Source organism: Balearica regulorum, chromosome 5, assembly GCF_011004875.1.
Source record: "Balearica regulorum gibbericeps isolate bBalReg1 chromosome 5, bBalReg1.pri, whole genome shotgun sequence".
In the NCBI taxonomy this organism is placed as follows: Eukaryota; Metazoa; Chordata; class Aves; order Gruiformes; family Gruidae; genus Balearica; species Balearica regulorum.
The window spans coordinates 60154098-60176040 of NC_046188.1; the positions used below are offsets into that span (position 1 = coordinate 60154098).

The 21943-nt window shown below is 38.5% G+C and overlaps 1 protein-coding gene across 7 annotated transcripts in view; it reads left to right on the plus strand.

Annotated features, from left to right (window-relative positions):
* Positions 1-1608: 1608 nt before the first annotated feature.
* USP47 (ubiquitin specific peptidase 47) overlaps positions 1609-21943 on the plus strand; it is a 57683-nt gene continuing 37348 nt past the window's right edge. For 2 of the 7 annotated variants that reach the window (XM_075755198.1, XM_075755199.1), the window contains exons 1-3: positions 1610-1766; positions 20020-20223; positions 21071-21184. In XM_075755198.1, the coding sequence (XP_075611313.1) occupies positions 1728-1766; positions 20020-20223; positions 21071-21184 (357 nt within the window). In that variant the 5' untranslated portion in view covers positions 1610-1727. Of the gene's footprint in view, positions 1767-16903; positions 16964-20019; positions 20224-21067; positions 21185-21943 lie in introns of all 7 variants that reach the window. The other 5 variants (XM_075755194.1, XM_075755196.1, XM_075755192.1 and 2 more) reach the window with 5 other exon arrangements.

Here is a 21943-nt window from a genome sequence, read left to right on the forward strand (position 1 = left end):
GACCACATTAAAGCCTTTTTTATAGCATTAAAAACTATACTAATATAAATAATAACATATCCTGTACAAAGTGCTACTTATCTCACCTTCAAGAAAGCATAGTGATAGAGAGGAACCTGAGAAGTTACATACTTTAAGCATGAAAAGGGAAAAGAGGTCATTTAGTTTTACTAAATCTTCCAAATAGATTTCCAATAACCTTCAGTACAATGTGTATCAAGAATTACCCCAAAATGCAAAGATTCTTGGACACAAAACAAAAAAGTATCCTCAATTCTGCACTTTTCCACAAGAGGACACTAAAATAATGAGAAAAATAGTTGTGAAAGATACAACTACCATACACCATTCTTATTCATTAGCTAAGTACAATGTTTTTCACTTAGAAACTATTTTGCAGTCAAGTAGACATTAATGTGTAGTTACTTTTCTTCAAATGTGTATTTTAGTCATACTAGTGATTATTACTTTACTTTCAATGTGTCTCAGGTAGCATGAAAAACAGATATATTTAAGCTTGTTGTAGACAAAAATCAACAAGTAATACCAGAGAAATATGCTTTTATTTCAATAGAAAATATGCTATTAACACTAAATTTACAGAGAAGCAAGCACATGCTTCACTTCACAGTATGACTTCAAAGAACAACTTCTAGGCACTAAGAGTGCCTGCACATCAACAGGATCAGGCAGCGCTTACTCTTCTACTCCTGCCAGCCTCCCAATACCACAGCCAGGCACTAGCAAGTTACATCCACATGTGAAGAAAAAAACCAAGTAAAACAAATGGAAACTGCAAACCGTGTCCACTAACTCTGACAAGGACCCCTCACCGGCAATACAGCAGCTGTGGAACAAAGCAGACCTTCATAGCATAGGAAGCTTGCTGGCTCCTATACCTCGTGTTACCTCAGAACAGAGGCCCAGCACACCAATAGCCCCGATGGCGAGCCTGCTCTTATGACCGGGGGAAGGCCCCCACGCCCACGGGAGGCCCGTATAAGCTTTCTCCCGTACCTGCAGACCATATCCTCTAGATACACTGCTTCCTCAATTACTTGGTGCAACGTAATTTTAGCTACTTGTTACTCTCTCTGCCACAAGCCCGGAGGCCCCGCGGTGCAGAGGGGACACCCCACACCGGCACGGACGGGCTGAGGAGAAAACAGTGCGTACAAGTGGCCCGTCCTCCCGCACTCGCCCTGCTCTGAGGCCCGTGCCGGCCTCCCCACGGAGATTTCCCGCCGCTGCTCTCTGGGGCAGGTTAACGTGGGGGGGGCGGGGGATGGCGACAGCCGAGCGCCATTGACGGCCCGTGAGCGCAGGACACGGGAGGGACAACGGGAATCGTGGCTGAGCCCCGGCCGCCTGCGAGGGGTTGTACGTTGCTTCTCCGCCTCGTACTTAGTCGACAACCGCGCGCTTGAGCTGGGCGGGGGAACACGCCAAGGGCCGCCGCGCACAGCAGGCCGCACTGCCGAGGGGAAAAGGAGCGCAACAGCAAGACGCGCCCTCACCGCCTCGGGTCGGGTCGGCTCTCGCGAGAGCGGCGGCGGCCATTTTCCCCATTGATTGGTGCTGGTGGAGAGGGCGGGGGCTGCGGCGCTGCCCTCGCCGGCTGGTGGGGCGGTGGCGGGGGAGGAGGATGAGCCTCTGGCGTCCCTCCGCCTCCCGCTGCTGACGACGACGCTCAGCCTGCTGCGGGCCCAGCCGCCGCGCCACCGGCCATGGTGCCCAGCGAGGAGAACCAGCTCGTCCCCAAAGAGGTGAGGTAGAGCGGGGTCGGGGTGGGGGAACCTTGGGTTAGGCGCCGGAGGGGGAGGCTGTGACGGTCCCTGTGGCGTGCGAGAGGCCCGGCGTGCAGGGGCCGGCCGAGTGGGGGGCGGTGGAGGCCCGGCCCGGCCTGGCTCGGTTTCGCTGTCTCGGTGCGAGGCCCGGCGGGAGGGAGGGCTCGTCTTTGTGAGGGGGCCGGGCAGCCCTTGGCCCGCGGGGCAGCGGGCCGGGGGTTAATGGTGGGGCGCGGGGCGGGGGGGAAGGGGAGGCTTTTCCTTGTGGGCAGGAGGAGGCCGGGGCAGAGCCTGTGCTGTGCATGGCCCCGGAGGCGGCCGGAGAGTTGCACCTGTCTGTGTCGCGGTATGCGGGGAGGCCGGCCTGCGTGGCGGCGGGGCTGGGGCTGGGGCCGGGCCGGCGGCGCCTGCGCTCGGCCGCGGGCCGGGCCGCTCCCCGTGTCAGAGGTCTTGTGCGCAGTCCTCCGGGAGGGCAGCCTGCCGGCTGGGCTGAGGGCGAGCGGCGGCTCGGGGTGAGGGCCCTGAGCTGAGGGGGCAGAGGACAGAGTAGGCCTCGCCGGCGAGGCGGGTCTCTGAGTGCCCGAGGGCGTCCCCGGTTGGGGGAAAGGGGCCGGCGTGTGAAATGGCAGCCGGGGCGCCGCTGCCGAGTTTGTGGGGCGGCTCCGTACCTCCCCGGCGCCGGTACGGAGCGCTGCAGAAAACGGGCGGTAGTGCCTGCGGTGGGTGCCCGAGAAAATGTGGCCCGGCTCAGCAGTGGATTGAGTTTCCTTTACTGTGGGCCCCTCGTAGCTTCTGTGCTGCAGGAGGAAGGGAGAAGACTTGTTTTGGGCTGTAGGCTAAAGATAAGAGGCTGCGTGAAAGAGGAAGACTAAGCCTCTGTCCTGCAGCGATAGGCAAATGACACGTGTCAAGTAAGAGCGATACTGTTCAGGGGAAGGAGTCTTCGAGTGATGGCGTGAAGCGTTTGGAAGCAATTATTCATAGACTAGCATTAGCAGAAACTTTTTCATGAGCAGCTACGCTTACCTCTTCAGCCAACTTTTCTGACAGTTTTTCTGTTCTGATAAATTACTCAAAGTCTTGCTGTTGTTTTTCATCAGATGTCAGTGGTTTGCTATATCTGCCTGTTCCATCATGTTGTCTTGTAGGAAGCTTTGCAAGGCAAGAACTTAAATTTTTTTAGAGTTTAGCAAAAAGAGGGCATGATCCTTAAATGCTATCCTTGAGCATAAGGGTGAAACAAATACCAATACTGAATTTTGGGAACAAATTTTTGTGCATACAATTGTACAGGTAAGTATAGGATGTATGTAGGACAAAGGTAAAATTTACTTCTTGTTTGCTTCCTTAAAATCCTAGGGTTTAAAGGACTATGTTAAATCCTTTTTACAGGAAAGAGAAATCTCCGGAAACTTCAAACAAGGGATGGAGTGTAGTAGCTAGTGTGCTTAAATATTTGCTTTGAAAAAAAAAAATATCATCTCCAAAAACGTAAGACCAGGGATAGAAGATAGTAGCTAGTACACTTAAATATTTCATTTTAAAAATAAACAAACATAGAGATAAAGGAGACTGGCAGGAGAAACCTTGTGGCATTAGTTGTAGTTAACTGGAACAGACAAGGTGATTAATAAAAGCAGCTAGCTGAGGCTGTTTCTTGAGTTATATGTATTAATAGTATCCCTGTTGGCTTTAAAGTTGTATTCAGAATATACATATGATTCAGATGTGTATTTTTAACTGACTCATTGGACTAGGATTTTGAATGCACTTTTATCTGTGGAGAGGGGAAGTGTGGGTAAGGGAAGATGAATACATGGTATTATAGATATGGATATCTTAAACATACAGTGTGAAATCTATAAACTTTGTACAATGATAATGCTAGTGTGAGTTGCTTTTTCTCAACGAGTTTTCTCAAGTTCTTCATTGTGACCCTATGCTTTTTGTACCTAAAAGAACCTGAACAGAATTTAAGAAAAATCAAATTGAGGCATGAAACGGATTAGCTATTTAAGCCTATCAGGAGATACATATATATACTTTGTAACAGAAGTTTATCTTCAGCTTTTCCAACGTTTTTCATTATATCCTCACTTTTATTTCAGTGATAGGAAGTTTAACGAATCTTATGCTACAGCATTCACTTTAAGTCCTTCTGAGATTCATTAGTAGTCTCATTGCAAAGAACACTGAGTTATGGGTAAGCAGAATTCTCCAGATCTCTGAGTTCTCAACAACCTTCTAAATATTCCTATTATGCCATTATTAGCAGCTGGAGGGAAAGCAGATCGTTTGGAGTTGCAGTTCTGCCCTTTAGGGGTGGATAAAGGATTATGGTTCATGTTTTTTGTCCCTTCTCAGTGGGCTGAGTGGTATTGCTTGTATAGCTCACTGTCTCGTGCTGTTTCAAGGATTAAACTGGGATGTGAACCAATGTCTGCTAAAGATGAGTACACAGCCATATCTTTCCTTTGCGTTCCAGCGTAAAAGAGCAAGAAGAAACATAATGTTGTTTGCTTTAGGCCAATCTGAGGAATGACTAATCATCTAAAGGAGTGGACGGGAAAAGGATTTTGGTTCTTATCTACCACGGCATCACATAAGCTTGTAGACAAGAACCAAAATCGCATATCTACCATGACATCGCATAAGCTTGTAGACATGTGATTTTGGTTCTTGTCTACAAGCTTATGTGATGCCATGGTAGTAGGAGGTATCTATAACACTAACAGCCTCTGTTTTAAGAATGGAAAGATGGGTATTAGGTTGTTAGTAAGTCTTCAATTTTGTTTGTATATATCTATGTATGCTAACAGTATATTGCATGATTTTTTTTCATTAGTTTTGTAAAGAGTAATAGCATGTTTTCATGGATAGAAAATACTAGTAGTTCACTGCTGCACTTAGAATATCTTTTTAGTCTCATGAAAACTTTTCTTTTGGACATTGCATAGGTTCAGATACATCTCTAAAGTACAGCTAGTCAGTGCCTTGTTATTTTCTGTTGCTCGTAACTTTGGCATGAAGTTCTTTTTCATTTGGAGCAGATGTATTAAAGCATTTTCTCATAACCCAGTGTTGGGATTTCTTTTTATATCAAGATTTTTGCCCAAGTTATACAGGCATTTAGTAAATTTGTTCTTGCATCCCTACCACTGCCTAAAGCTTTCCCAACTGTTCCTGTAGTTGTGTGACCAGTAATTCCTTATGGTGGGGGCAATGAGAATCCCTGTTCGCTAGCTCTGGGATTCAGTGTGAACTGGTCCATGTTCCTTTTCCTTCCAGTCCTCAATCACTTTTCTCTCTTCATCTGAAAGATAAGTCATTCAATTTAGTTATCTTTTATATCCAATAATACAGAAGGCCTTGAGTACCATACAGGACATTACTGCACCCTGGTAGTAAATACTAAGCATGTTCTTTAAAAATCGCGTTGTTCTTAGGTGTCAGTTTTTTCCCTGTGAGTCTAGTTAAACTAGACTCTCCTCCTGGGGAGGAAGGGGAAATAGTATAAGTAAGATAATAATGGAAATAAGTAGAGAATGGTGCCATTAGAAAGGAAAACACTTATACAGTTTTCAGTGTTTCTGAGAGGAAAAGTAGACCTGAAACTTACTTTGGGCACATCTACCTCAAATAGAAAATAATAAAATACTCTAATCCACACAGTTGATGAGAAAGTTAGATGCATGTGTTTGTTTACTGGTAATGTAAGTAAACTTTACTAAGGCTTTTCTTGAAAATCAAGATGCATCAGGACTTAGTGAATATTGCCCAGAATTGGTCAGAATATAAAAAGAATTGGTTGGAATATAAAAAATATGTTCTACTATGAGGTGAAGTGTCTGTGCCACTAATTGAGTGCTGCGCTGATACTTTCTCAACATGTTCCAGCATGAACTGTCCAAAGTACACCTGTCAGAATAAATATATATATGCTTTGTACCTGCTGCCATTAAAGAAGGTAGTGTGAGTTCTTGGCTAACTAGTGTGAGTCTTTTCATCCCTACAGTAACGAATCCATTTTAATCATCTGCATTGAACAAATAAAATATGTTTCTTGATGGGTATCGCCTTAACCTCTTCATTAGAAGGGCAGGAGTCTGATTAAGGTATTTTGCAATTCTGTTTAGTAAAGGGATGTTGTTCTTTTCAGTACTGGTGCCATCCTTCTTTCATTCCTGTGTATTAAGAGATTCTACAATTGGTTATGGCTTGTGTAATATATCAGGTTTTCCTGCTTTTCTTCTGGTGTGCTCTGTTGTAAAACATAAAGGTATGATTCTGACAAATAGAGAAACTGACTACTTCATTGACTGAGCAGACACTCTGGAAATCAAATTTAAGAAACAAACAGAAAATCCACACAGAATTTCACTAAGTCATTTGTTATTGCAAACAGGCACTTTATGAATGATATCCAGGTAGTAATTTAGTTTGGTGAATAAGGCATGAGAGAAGAATGGACGATCTTTCCCTGCTTAGTTCAGCCACTGGATTTCTCAGTCACAGCTTGGTTTCCCTTGCTATATACATCTGGGTATTTAATCTGGAGTGTGAGAAAGATGATTAGGAAAATTATCTCTCGAGATCATCTGATGAAAAGTTTTTGCCTAAGAGGTACCAACTACCTCAGTCTTTAAATGCTGTAGCTGAAGTTATTACTCAGTAGAATAATCTGACAACTAAATAACATACCACTTTCATTTTTAAAATTTTTTTTCTGTGGTAATACATTTTGAACATCACCACGAACAAGAAATGCAGTTTTCTCTAGTGTTTTATGGGTCACTGGTGATTAAAATTGCTAAATCAAATAAGTACAGTAGTATAAGTACAATCCTTAAAATTTTTTGTTCAGCTGCGCCCTGTTTCCTCAAACTAGTAATGAACTTTTTCCTAAGATGTGAAGTAGTTATTTGGTGGCAGAGAGTATTTTAAAGATCTGTCAGTGTTACATTCTATACTGTCTGTCTTGACCTCAGAATTTCAGTATACAGTGAAAAAGTGTCTAGTTCTTTTTGTTGCCACTTTTAAATAAAGTCTGCTAATTCTATTTTCTGTTTTTAAAACCTAAGCACCTGTGGATTTAGAGCAGTGTGGCGTTGTGTCATAGTTTTAAAATATGAATTTTCCTACCACACAAATACTGATGAAAGTCATTATCAGCCAACTTTCTTTTGCTGATAGAATGCATTGATATTAATATAAGATTAGAACTTGCGGATGCTTACTGAAATAGACCCATACCTTGACTTTGTATTACTTTGACTTGCATGTTGTAGTCTTGTCAGAATTAAAGTGGGGTGAGGAGAGGAAGGAGGGGAAGGTATTATTTTAAACCTTTTTCCCAGTACACTAAACTTGGTACAGTAATGCACTAAAATATAAACAGATGTTCATATATCCAGTCACAGTTCTACTTGTTTTGTTATATTTGAAAATATATTGGGGTTTATGTAAGAAACTAAGTGTGAAAGTTATGTCTCTAGAAAACTGAGTGATTGAGTTACATAAATATATTCAGTCTTTTTATTCAGTTTGAAAAAGTTTTTGATTTCTTTTGTGAACACTTAAAGCTGATATTTTACATTTTATCCCTCTGAGAATTAACATGGTATACGTTCAGGTGAGCTGCCTGTTGAGCATTTTAATTTTCTTGTATTGAACAAAGTATTCTCAAAACAATGCCACTATAACTAAAGAACTGATAATCGAAAATACTAGTATGTTTTTAAAAAATTTTTGTAAGCTTCTGATAAAATGACAACCAACTTGATAACAGTGTAAGTCACTGAAGCGTGTGGTATTTTCTTTGCTTTTCGCAATGTTGGGCATATAATCAGCTTGCACTGAACAAATGGTCTTGCGCAGCATTGGCAGATAAAATAACTTATAAAAAGGATATGCTGGCCATGTTCTAAAAAAATTAAGGGGTAAAATTGGTAAAAATCACTTGATTGAATTTAATCTATGAGATTGTGACCACAGGGATGCTTTAGGTGCTTCTGAAAAATGACAACAGATTATTTTTAGATCGGTAGTTCTGTGGAGAGCTTAGAACTGGTTATTGTGCTGCAGTTCAGGTATATCTTCTCAATAACTGCATGTGATGAAGGCCTTTTAAGTAACATGAGAAAGCACATATGAATTCCATAGGATTGATGAATGTTGTAATTTTGAAGCTGTGTGAGAAATATACTTGATATACTGTGAAAGTTTTCACTGCAAATAATATCTGAAAACAGATGTAAATAGTGGTTTTTTGAAGAAGTCTGGCAGAGTACTGCAGGAGCTAAAGGAATGGAAGGCAGATATGTTTATTGATTTGCATAGGTATTGTGTTCAGATCAGTAAAAATGACTGAAGGAAAAGAAAAAAATAGCAGGTATAACAACTTGCAGTGCCTGGTTTTTGTAAATAAAGTATTTTCATCAGTTAATATATAGAAAAAATCATCTAGGTCCTTCCTTGTACGTACATTGTATCTACACCTTCTGTGGAGACATTGTGTGTCAGAGTTCCATGTTCTCCCTGGAGCCCTTCGTGGTAGTGGTAGCAGGTGGTTTATGTCTGTGCTTCATGGGTGCTTACGTTCTTAATTATTATCCTTCGTTCTGTACAATATTGCTAGAGAACTACACAAAGAATCCCTGCTGACCCACCTTGCTGTTTAGCTTCTCTTTATCCTTCCCTAGCGCCAGGTGGACAGTTAAATATTAGAGAGCTATTAAAGAGTTAAAAATTATCCCTGTATTCACATCTTTTAATCTCTAAACTCTACAAAAATTTCATTTTTTAGCCTACATGTCTGTTGGTGATTCTATAGTGAAGTAAACCTTCATTTCAAAGTTGTCTAAAGAGAGAACTCTTATTATTTTTGCTCAGACTCTGATTTGGTTTTATGCTAATGTTGCATTTGTAACTCAGTCCAGCAGAAAGTCCTTTAGAATATTAGCAGCATAGGAAAATGTTTCAATAAAGTTCATGGTAGTTCTGTACTTGAAAGAATGGAGAGCAAGTGTAAAAGCATATCCACTGTTTCTGTGACCCTCCATAGGAAACAAATGATGTGATTATAGGTTAATATATAAAACGGTAATAGGTATCTTGTGATGTTCTTGCACCCCCTTTTTTCAGATTTTTTTTGAAGGAAAAACAAGGAGCATGGTGATTAAGAAGGTGGAGACAAGATGCAAACAAAAGATGAGGCTATTTCAGATCTGAATGTAAAGTTTGTATTGTAATGAATGTATAGAAGGTGACAGTTTGCAAATCTATAGAATTTAATTTACATTTAATTTTCACGATTAGTCTGGTTACAAAAACCCTTGGAAACTAAACAATTCAGGGTTATAGGATGAAAGAAAATATGATCAGTTGAAATTATAACCTTTAAGAATAAGAGTGTGAAATACTCAGTGTCCAGTGGCTAAATTATTTAGATTTTAAAACTCAGTCTGTTACTACTTTGGATGTATTCTTTGTTACCTCTTCATTTCCTTAATTTAGTAACAGGAAACTTTGTTAGAGTTCTTGTGTGATTGTAGGCATGACCAGGAAATATTTGTACTCTTTCCTTATTGACAATTGCTATGACTTTTAAGGGAAGTAATTAATCTCGAATCACCTTAATTTACCATGTTTAAAAGACCATTAGGAGATAAGCATAAGATGACTGTTTCCTCAAGACGTTCTTAAGACATGTTTAAAGTCTTTTAAAATACAGAACTTAGATGGAAAATAGCCTCTATAGAACTGAAAAGTAAATGTTTTCATCTCTTGTTCAGCTGTCCCCAGACACATACCTTCCCCCATATCCTTTTCTATAGCCTTTTGAACCCCCTGAATACATGTACTTATCTCTGGCGCCATATCAACTTTTTCTGGTTGTCATTTCTAGTCTTTCATAAATGCTTTTTACAAATGACCCAGTAATCCACAATAGTAGGAACAAACTCTCAAAGGTAAATGCTAACTTCGTATTCAAATACTCTTTATTTCTGAGGTGCAGTGTTACTTTTGCACATATTTAGAAAGTTGGAAGTATTAGACTTTGAAGGGTGTATGTATTACAAGAATAATTTGTCCATTGGCATGCAATTTTGTTTCAGTGAGGTGGCAAACACTTTGGTTAAATTTGTTTTAATTAAAATTTTGTTACTAGAGAAGCATTTTTAGGAGACGGTCTTTGAAAACAACAAATGAATCCATAATCTACATGAGGCAAAGAGTAAAACATGTACCCCTTTTTCAAAAAGGAACAAGGTCACAGAGGCCATGCTACAGAATTTTGTTTTGTACCTCTTCTCTTTCTGTGTTGAGTCATCCACCGTAGGAAAGCATTCTTAGGGTTCCCTTAGCCAGAGCCATTAGTCTCAGTATGGCTCCAGCCTTCTTCCATGATCCCCAGCAGTTACCCTGTATCTGTAGCAGGCTGGAAAACACAGTAAGCATGGGGTGAAAGTGAAAGCAATAGGATGGCTGCAGTAACGATGCTTTTTGCTCTTCTAGGCCATTCAGGATAGAAAGGGGAGTTACTCCTCTTGTCCTGTGAGCAGCACTGGCCTTTAGAGAGACTCATGCCTAGGGATGGAGTGTGTCATTTCAATCTTTCAGAATACTGAAGAAACTTGCGTTATGCCCAGGTGGTGTTGGTGTTTAGTATTACGTATAATACCTGCATTTAAAATACTGCTACTACTGCTCTGCTGATACCATTATATCACTCGATCCTTCTCCAGGAGAGTTAAGGATTCTGTTGAGAAGCTAGAGAGCTGACTCAGGTTAAAGCTAACCCACTGAAAAATCAACCAGAAATGATTAATTTTAAGAAGAATTAGCTATCTGAGCCTGCTCAACATGTAGCTACATGACCATTTGTACCAGCACGAGAAAGGGGACGGTGTGGGGGTGGAAATAAGCAGGTGGGAACAAGACTGCTTCTTCTGGCAGCAGTTGCAGCTAGTCAAGCCTTAACTCCTTGTGTAAATGAAGCGTTGCTGTGTTTGAAGCTTTTAGGCTGCCATATACATGTGATGTGTTTTAGTGCACTGTAAATTCAGGAAGGTCTTATGCGTTAAGTTTCCAAAATAGATGGGTATGTTCATATTATTGTACAGGGCTACCATAATTATTTTGTACTTGCGGTGGTCTTAATGAGTTATTTCATGCAGGCATCAATTTCATTCTTTTAAAGTATATCAAATACTATGAGAAGAAAGCATAGCTAAATACCATGGATTGAAGTAGAGGAAAATGGTATAACCAAGGACACAATGCTGCAAATGTTTTTAAGTGAAAGAGTAAAGCAGCTTGTTTGAACTGAAATAGATTAGGGTTCATGAGGTTGAAATTGGAATTCAGGCTTTGTAATGGGGATCATAACTGGGCTAGCCTGTATGGGTTTTGAGAGTCCCAGATTTCTACTCTATTAATTTTCTAAAATATTTTGTCAATTTTTGACTCTCTGTTCCTTGCACTGTCTTTGAAGTCTCCCTAACTAATTGTAGGGATGGGGAAGTTATTTGAAATCTTTGTGATCCAGCAGTGGTGGATATGTATTAAAAGTTGGTAAGCAATGAGGATAAAAACACAAACAAAAAATAAAGCCATATATCAGTTATGCTAAATTAAACCAATAATGATATCACTTTCAAGATTTTTTTTTTTTAAATCACCCTGTTGTGTGTTAGCCCTGATTGGTAGCTGAGCAGCATGCAGCTCCTTGCTCACTTCTCACCCCCAGTGGGACAGAGGAGGAGGAAAGGGAGAGTAAAAGCAAGAAAACTTGGAGGTCAAGATAAAAAAGTTTTGTAAGTGGAAGAGAAGAGGGGGAAAAAAAAACAAACCAAAACAAGGGATGCAAAGGCAATCACTCACCATGTCCTATGGGTAGACCGGTGCCCAGCCAATTCCCAAGCAAAGATGGAACCTAACTACACCCCCTCTTTTCCCTTTTGCTGAGCATGGCATTACATGGCATGGAATGTCTCTGTGGTTAGTTTGGGTCATCTGCCTGGTTGTGTCTCCTCCCAGCCTCCTGTTCACCCCTAATCTATTCACTGGGTGGAGGCAGAGTAAGAATTGGAGAAGGCCTTCATGCTGTGTGAACACTGTTCAGTGTGAGTTAAAACATTATTGTGTTATCAGTATTTCTTCAGTCACAAATCTAAAACACAACACAGAAAATTACCTCTACCCCAGCCAGGCCCAGTACACACCCTTTTAGTAGTTTTCCTTCCTATGTTCCAGTTGTGTTCCTAGTCAAGAGGGTAGACTGAAAAGGCTTCCCTAAGTCTTGTGATTCCTTGATATCCCATCCTGGAGAAAAAAAAAGGGAGGTTCAATGATTAGGAAAGCTGTCAGAATCAGGGTATATATTCTTGATTGTGGATGGTATTTTAGGCTCAGTGTGAAGTAATTTTTTCCTCACTAGTAATGGGACAGAAAGCTTCTGTTTAGTTTCACTAGCTTCAAAGCACAGTTGTTGGATTTTGCCTGAAGTTTCTCCAGGTGTAATGAAGAATTTCAAGTTGAGGATAAAATGTTATTCAGGTACTCACAAACCTGATATCGTAAAGTCAGTCAACCACATTCAAAATTAAGTGCTTGTGTCTAAAGGTTGTACAGGATTATTTTGCCTTGGGAAACATTCCAACATGAGATATATCAAGTTAACAGCTCAAAATTATTCTGTTTGAGACCTCCTGGGATCAGTGTTTAGAAGAAGTGTATTCAGTTTGCCACAAGTGTACTATGAAATACTTCTTTGTAAAACGTGTTTTTGTTCAGGCATTTGTAACAGAATTCTAAGTGCACTGTTCCCTCATTAACTTAAACTTGGCTGCAGCGAGGCACCTGTGTTGAGGAACAGCTTGTAATGCTCTGACAGAATTAGGGTATTTAAAAAAAGTTACTTCTTCCCTCTAAAATAAAGCCAAATGTGAGTCTGATTTCTCTTTTCTCTTAATAACTACAGCAGTGTCCAAAGTGATGGAGACCACCTGCTCATTTCAAGGACTTTTATTGTCCCTTTTTTTACTTGCCAGAGGAATGACCTGCTCACCTGGCTATATCAGGGAAGCTGGCATTTGAAAAAGCTTTTTTTTTTTTTTTTTTTTTGGAGCTGGGAAAAGCATGGAGTGCAACTAGCCTGGTTGCGGGGAGAAAGGAGTTGTGGGCTGTAAGGACTTTCTGAGGTCCATAGTTCAAAATGCACAGGGTAAAGAGTTTTTAGAGTGGAGACAGTAACCTAGCTCTCTGATTATTCTCCCCTTACTCGCTATATATTTGAAAGGGCTTTGGTCTTCATATTTTGTGCAGAATGCAATGCTGTCAGCAGGTATCCAGTGTGATGTTCAGTGAGTTGGAATAGGCGAAGGAATTCCTGAAATATGGTTGTGGTTTCACAAGGAGCTGATTTGGTAGGGATTTGTCATTGCTGAGAGTTGAAACAAACTTCTGCTCAGTTGAACTGTAATTAATGTCCGAATGTTTCTATGCGATGATACTTGAGATGTAAAATGAGAAGTCACTTTTTTGTGACTAAAGCTACCGAATTTCACTTTTATACCTGTAATTGCTGGAAATGCGCACCCAATCAGTTACACAAACTTGGAATGTACACTGTAAAGTTTGACCAGCACTAATGTGATAGACAGTAGTCACTTGTGTGCATTTCATAGGGGCATCTTAAGTTGCTGAAGCTACATGAAGTTTGGGAATTGCTGTCTTAGGCTTAATCATCCGAGTCATTTTGTGAATGTAAGCACGATGTCTGCCATCGCCACTCGCTACTGATCTCTTTCTTTCCTCTATTGCAGTGATTTGTGAGAATTATTTATAGGGTGTGGAAATGTAGGAACTTCTCTACTGGTGATCACTTTAAGTCTCAATAGGCCATTAACTTGGCAGTCAAACATCACACATCTGTTACTTAAACTCTTGACCTGAAACTTGTGATTTTACTTACTGATTCATGCTGTCAATGTTTTTGCCTGTTGGATATATTGGCATTTGGAAACATTGGGTAGAATCTACAGGAAGTTTGAGTTTTCAATTTCTGAAAACAATTTTTTAAAAAGAACTGACAGGAGTTAAAATGTTGTGAGAATCTTCTGTCATTTGAAAAATAGTCTGTATTTGTATTGGTTGGTCCTCATGAGGTTAGTAAAATGCTGCTATAGAATTTTAATGAACTCAGTGTTTCAAAGCTGAAAAATAGCAAGCCACATCTAAATGCAATGTTAAAACCACTACAGTTTTACATTTAAATATTGTTTTGACAGATCTAGTAACACAGTAATTTTTTTGTTCCTCTATTTTCAACAAATACAGAACCTATATGGTCAAAGGTAATGTCTCAGTCTTACAGATGGCACTAATACCAATGCTTCCTTTGTTAATGTATACAGAATTACAGCTTGAATTACTTCAGTGCTACGATATGCTTTATGCCATGCAACTTACAGATGCAGATCTTTCATGTAAAAAAGACAATATATTTTTTTAGAAAGGTACATGGGATAAATGCTTATGTAGAATGGTGCTCTAGAATGTCCACATCAGACCTGTGTGTTGATTGCATGTTTGTATTTTAAAGAGTCTTTTGGAAGTCTGGTCTAATACATAGTCAGAAACTTTCTACCTACAGTTTTGGGAATGTGATCTCCTTTCTAGAAATGGAAGAGTATAAAAGATGGAATGACTTGGGATGAAAGTGTCAGTGTTTCAATGTTTTTAAAAGGTTAACATTTGAAATTACAATTTCAAATATTTATTGACCAAAATATTAGCTTGAGAAGACTTCTGTGGTAAAATAATAATAGGATGGTTTCCTAAATTGTAGCCTTAAGTAGCCATATGCACTTTGCATTTGCCTTTTTAGATGCTTATGCAATTGAGGGTCTGCAGCTTATTTTACTAAGCTACTGGTGGCATGCATACTATGTCATGGTATGGCAAAGTAGCAACATCTAGCTTTGAGGATTTCTCACAAGTAGAGGATACTTGCTATCTGAGTAGTTGCTCTTACCTATTCTGAGGAATAGGCAGTAGGATATTTTTGTAGGTACCTGTAAATACCATGTGTATATTAGTTTGAAACCCCTGACCTGTGTAGTTAATATGCTCATCTATTTTGTGAGGTGTAATAAACAATTGGTTTGGTGAATTCCAGGGTCATTTTTATCAGGGTAAACTTTAGGCAACTTTATGGTACAATCTTTGTTCTCTTAACTGTGCTTCAAAGCATAAATTTCCATGGTGAAATGAGCTTTTCTGTAAAATGTAGAATTGAACTAGGGATTAGTATAAAATATATTCACAGTGGTAGAGTGAATAATTGAAAAGTGGGTAATGCTGCATTTGAAAGATTGACACATCTGTGTGATTTTGTGATTTGTCAGAGCAGCTGAAGGCTCTTAGTTACTTCTAAAATTCCTGAACATGATAAAACAGTAGAATTTGTAAATTTGATTTGTTTGTGTTACGTGGAATATCGAAAATCAATTTTTGCCATTCAGAATTTTTTAGAATGAAATATCTTCCGGCAGTCCTTTACTGAGAAATCAAGAGCTGAGAACCCAGCATTAGAGCATTCTTATAAAAGAAGCAACCTATAGATAATTCTGTCCGATTCAGGCAATGCTTGGAGTCTGTCCCCCCCCTCTCCCCCTCCACTGCACACACCAGGTAAAATAGCACACTAAAAAATTACATGTGCCCTGTGTATACTGGACTTAACTTGCCTCTCTCTGGAGAAAAGGAATTCAGGCTGAAGTAAGAGCTCTTTGGAGACACCAGTTGGGAGGAAAATTGAAAGACTCAACTCTTCAGCACAGGACAATATACTGATGATTATCATTATAAATCAGCAGTTTCAAAATTAGGCTTTGGGGACTCTATTAACCTTTAAGTCACTTCAGCAAAATGTATGTAACTTTCAGTTGAGAGTAGGTAAAACTAGTAAGCAACAAAACATTTAAACTCTAGTGGGGTTTTTTTCTGGGTTTTTGAATTTTTTAAAAATCTGTTAAATCTGAAATTAAAAACTGATGCGTAAAGAAAACAATTGCTAGATACAACTACTAATCTTGGATTATTAAGACTTCAGAACTAGAATTTCAGTTCTCTGTATGCAAGGAGGGAAATCTTGCCTTATGCGTCATCCTGCTGAGAAGTTAAATGCAGTGCTCTAATTTGGTCTATTTTTGTAGGTCATTTGGTGTGGCAAATAGGGTATGTCAGTAAAGATTATGTTAGTATTCTGTGTTTTGATAATCTTGACTGAGGACGCAGTTGAAATTTAGAAAAGAGCAATGATGTTATTAGCATCCTCATTCTCACTTCCTGATTTTCCTTTCTGGAAGAATACAAAGTGCTATGCTTCAGATTCAGAAACCAGTTAATTTGATGTTTGTCCATACTCAGAAAACAGTTATGTACAGGTGATGTTTATTGTTGCATTTTTGGTACAACAGAGATACTAAGGCAGGCTTTCTTTAAGAGCAGTGGGAATAAGAAAAGTCAGGAACTTCATCTCTGTTACTTTCAGCTGAATACTTCAAAATGAGTTCATTTTCATAAAAAACTTTCCTACAGGAAATAATTTAGGGATGAAGGAACAGTTTCATATGAAACTGGATAGCTTCATAATTTATAAATGCAATAATAAATGGAATTACAGGGTTATAAGCTAATCTTGCACTTGAGCCATTTGAGGTAAAACATTTACCTATGTCTGGAGGGCTTTTTTTAATTTAATGAAGGAATTTGTTAGTATGAATTTATATCTTGAGCTGTTTACATTTTCTTATCCACTTCCTGTGTTTTTTACTTTATGAAATGTAGTCTGTGTATTACAACTTAACTAACATTTTTTGTAACACTTTATGATAATTTAAATGTTAAAATAGTGTGTGCTGAATGTCATGCTACTAGAGAACTTGTTACAGTATTTAGAGGCTATTCCTTTTAAAGTTATTCTGTGAATTGTGGTTAGGAACTTGGTAACAATCATTTACTTATACTATAAAACTGACTTTATAAAGAAAGTCAATGTACTATGTTAAAGACTTATGACTTGTTAATTTTGTTTTTATACACTATAGGATATGTTTTGGAGTTGCAGACAAAGTATCTTTGCTGAAATGAAGAAGAAATTTTCACAGGTAGACAGATGAAAGCAACTTTATAAAATGATAACCAAGATAAATAGTAACAGCATGATGCTGTAGCTTTTATTTCTTAACATGAGCATGAGCTTTTGAATTTTGTGTGCATGTTCTTGAATACAAAGATTATGTACATATTAAATGCAGTCTTAATAGGAGAAGCTTCAAACTGAGTATGTGTTTATATGCTTTTACACTGGTGTGTGGGTTTTTGGCCTGCTGTAGCTTTTCATAAAAAATGTAATTGTGTAGCTGTTGTAATATCAGATTATATAATGATTAAAATTAAGTTTTGTGTTTACTTTGTGGATGCAGTTTGATAACAGCCTGTCAAAACAGTTTAGAGACCTATTGCTGGACAGTATTGCCTTTTATACTATTTTCATAGTAGCCACAAAGATGTTTGTGTTGTTATCTGATAGTTCAGATGGTATATGTGAATGCTTGCCATGAATAGAGTTGGACTGAGGGTTTTTTCTTTATTTACTATGAACAACTTGAAGCAGTGGCAGCACAAATGATGGCTTAATATCCTTTGCTATACTAACCCTGAGTTAAACCAGTTCAGTCTGTCAGAATTGCATCTCTGAACAAGGAAGAGAGGATTTGTCTGCATGGAACATTCAGCAACCGAACCAGCACACCTTCTGTAATCTTCTATAATTTGTTTGCATAATGTTATATCCATCTATCAGATACTGTGACTATTTTCAGTAGCAACTCCAATGTAAGTCACAACTTATTCACTATCAAAGATAGTGGGAAAGTGTGAGTAGGATGAGTTTGATCCTGTGTAGAAGGGAGGGGAATTAAGGTGTTGGCTACGTAAAGGCAGTAGGATGACAAGGAATTGAGTCTTCAGTGGTGAACTTGTATTCCTGACGTGCTCATATACAGTAGTAGATCAAGTTGTAGGATCAGTACTAAATTACTGTGGGTATCATTAAATCTGAGTTAACTGACATTTTCCTAGATTAAGCTGAATGAATAGTAGCAAATGCCTCAACCTCTCTGCACTGTTTTATAGAGGAGAGTGGGCTTCCACCCAGAGCAAGTGTCTACCATTGCTGGGGAATCTGGATCATAAGTGAAGGTTGATCTTATGAGTTTGTTGGGTTTTAGCTGTTGCTCATCTTTTCCAGAAAAATCAAGAAAGTAGACCACTGAAGGAGCTTCATTCTCTTTTGCAAGCACAATAAAAGAGGCAAATTGTGTGCTTATTCTTTAGCAAAAAAATGAAGAATGAAGTTGTGCTGGGAAATTTAAAGGAAAGAACCCAGGAGAAGTAATCATTGGTGGAATTTAATTTCAGTCTACTCAAGTACCGCCCTGTGTGTGTCTGTGGGTTCTGTGGATGAAAGTGAGGATATAATATGTCAAAATTACTTTGACTTCTAAATTGTGCTTTTCCTAATGTGTGGTTTATGTTTCAGGAATAGTTTTGTCTGGAAAGTTTTTCTTGGAAAGTAGTTCATAAACCTAAAATTCTCCAGTAAAGAATAAATGTATGAAGATGAAGTGTTGCAGATTTGCTGGAAATAGTGCCTTGAGTCTTTTTGAACATAACATTAATGAAGATTTCCACACAGGACATTACATCTGATAAACTTAGATAAATTGGACTTTAAAGTCTTAAGAAAAAGTCTAGAGCAAACTAATGTAATACACATTGGAGGAAGTGTGGTTTTATTTGCCCTTCTGTGACAATGTTTTTCTGATGATGATAGGAATAGACGTTGCAGTCAGTTAACGTTTTATTTTATAGTTGCGTGAAGACTGTCAGCTGAACTTGAAATTTCGTAAAATGAAGGGATGCAGCATCAGCCAAAATGTTTTTGTTCCCTCTTACACCACCAAACCTTTTAAAAAGGGTCTCATAAATGACTATACTGCTTTGGTGGTCATCTGTGTGGTGAGGCTGGTTGTGTAGAAATACAAGGGATGTTGAACTTGTTTAGATCTTCTTTGTAGTTCTTTATTCTCCAATAGATGCTTATGACATGGCAGTTAATAAATAGCGAGAACTGTGTTCACGCTAAAACTAATGTTTTTATCCGCTGAAAATTGTGATAGCATTGCATGTATCGTTTTGCTGGTTTAGCCATGGACTGAGGTTTGGGTGCTCTGACATGCATTGCTAATGCTTTTTGTGTGTTACAAGTTGCAAAGGCTGAGTCCTTGGGGACTAATTATTCCTTTTACTGACCTGATGCTTTCTTGTGTGACCTGTATTTAAATATTAGTTATTCCTTATTGTTGTACAACTTTGGATAATTGAGAGAATTAATTGATTGTGCTTAGGTCTTTGACTTCCTGTGGTTTCTGTGGAAAGTGTTGGGGGAAAATGTCATTTTCTTGGCTTACCTGGGTCCATAAAATTTTATCACTATTCCGTTGCCACTTCTGTTCAAGATTGTTACTTTTCTGATTTCAGATGTATTGAAGTTGCTGTTTAAAAATCTCTTTACTTTGTCTTGTAGCCATTTGGCAATGTTAATTTTCTTACTCTGTTCAGGCAGAAGAATTTCTCCTGAGACTCAGCAGTGGATTTAGTAGAAGGAAGTTGGTGGCTTGATTATGAAACTTTTTGTTTAATAGTCAGCTTCCAAGATTATTTAGAAACTTGCAGATCTGGGTTGCATTCTGAAAAATCATAAAAAGTATACTTGTACCTCAGCAGGATTTATGATCATGTCAAAGCAAAATATGAGCTTGAAGTGATGATTTAAAAGTCTATTCCTGATTTGAAGCAGTCTTCTATCTGCTTACTGGCTGAAATTCTGTGCAGAACTTGAGAGTATCTCTACTCAGTGATCCGCCCATCCAAATTCCTTCTTGTTCTATAAAAATGGAGCTTGTTTTTACGTAGGTTTTCCAAAACTGGAAGGTTCTTAACTTTCTTATGCCTGCTTTCAAAAATTAAGTCCAGTTTTAGGATCCTTAGGTTGTAAAAGTATATCACATTTTATTGGTGAATTCATGTTTTGATTTTTCAATTAAACTCCAAAATGTTCATAACTTTACTCATTAATTGTTGCCTGCTGTCATTTCAGGTGGAAAGTGCTGCTGAGGAACCCAGGGTGCTGTGTATAATACAAGATACCACCAATTCCAAGACAGTGAATGAGCGTGTTACTTTGAACCTACCAGCCTCCACACCACTTAAAAGGCTGTTTGAAGACGTGGCTTCAAAAGTGGGCTACGTGAATGGAACTTTTGATTTAATGTGGGGGAATGGAGATAATGTAACTGATACGGTATGGCAAAAATGACTTGTGTTTCCTCTTGATAGCAAATATTTAAATCTTTATGTTATAGAAAAGTGCTATCTGTATTGCATAATTTTCATTTTAAGTCCTGTAAAAATTAGTAGTAGGTGTACCAGAGTCGACAGCCAAATCAAAATAGTGGTGTCAGAATTCTATTTTGTGTTATATCTAAACTGTATGTATAAAATGTGCTCTTAATTGATACATGTATTTAATCATTAAACAAAAATGATCATTCAGATGTAGCGCTAGTTTTCATTATCATTAGTGATAATCTCTGATTCCTGTTGTTTTGTTTGGAAAATGTTTTCTTCTCAACAGAAGCATGTTGAATAGTGACTTTCCACGTTGCTTATACCTATTTGAATTTATAATGCAAAAAATTATGATTAATATGACTTCTGTGCTTTACTGTAAATCAGTGTTGGTTTTAGCTAATATGATTTCTGTAGATGGATCTAGAAAAGTTTGTAAGATTCCTTAAGAAATAGATGTTAGTTTATTTCAGGTCATGTTTATGCTTGCTGAACTTTTTTCTTTTACAAAAAATGTATGCAAGCTATATAGGACACTAGATGGTTTGATGTTCTGCAAGAAACTTGGAGACCAGTGTCTTGACTCCTGAATAGATTAACCAACTTTTAAGTATTAAACTGTACTGCAATACTTACTTTACACTGTTTCTTAAAACTGTTCCCAAGTTCTTTCGGTATTAATGATGTTTTGTTTACACAATCTTAGTGTGTCAGAAGCTATTTCAAACAATGTACTTGGATAGAATCTGTTAATTGTGTATAGATCTGTTTTAAAAAGTGGTTTGGTTTTTTTTTAGCAGATTCCAATAGATCAGAACAGTGACAAAACTATTCTTGATGCTGGTTTTGAGCCAGGGAAGAAGAACTTTCTGCATTTGACAGACAAAGATGGTGAGCAGCCTCATATAATGCCGGTAAGTAAAATCTTCACTCAGCTACTGAGCTGTAGTGTTGCGGGGGAGAGAAATGTATGTTCTATGTATTACTCTTATGAGATCGGAAAATGAAATAAAATTGGGCTGTATATTTCATACAGTGAGCTTCTTCAGAAACCTTCTCACAGACTTTTAGACTAGTATTTTACACTTCTAGGTTTCTCCTGAGTAGAACCAATTCCATTAGTAATGATTTGCTGTCACTTTTCCTGTTTGTCAAATATTTATGTAATGCTTTGCTGTGAGTAATTTTCTACGGTTATATAATTAATCTTTGACATGTTTAGCGATAAGTCGTCACAATACAGGGTTGAATCATATGCTTAATCCTTTTCCTCTTGGTGTTTGAAAGCAGTATTAGGCCACTCTGACAGAATTCTCAGAAATGGCAATCCTGTATCAGCAGTTACCTGTCTGCACACTTACCTTTAAGAAAAAAAAAATACATAAGAGGAGTTGTCAGCATTGCTAGAAGCAACTGTCTGCCATAACAAAATATTTTTAAATTTCCTGCTTCTCAAATACATGATGCAGTGAAGGATAAACACAGCTGCAGTTTATTTAAATCAGGGATTGGATAGACTAGTGATATATTAAGATTTATTACTCAGCTCTCATGTCAGCATAATGCTGGCCTACTTAGCCTTTGTTGTGAACTTAACCATCTGAAAAGGGGGGGGAAATCCCCCACATTTAAAAGTGCACAAGATCAGAATTTGAGGGTGATTCTGAAAGAAT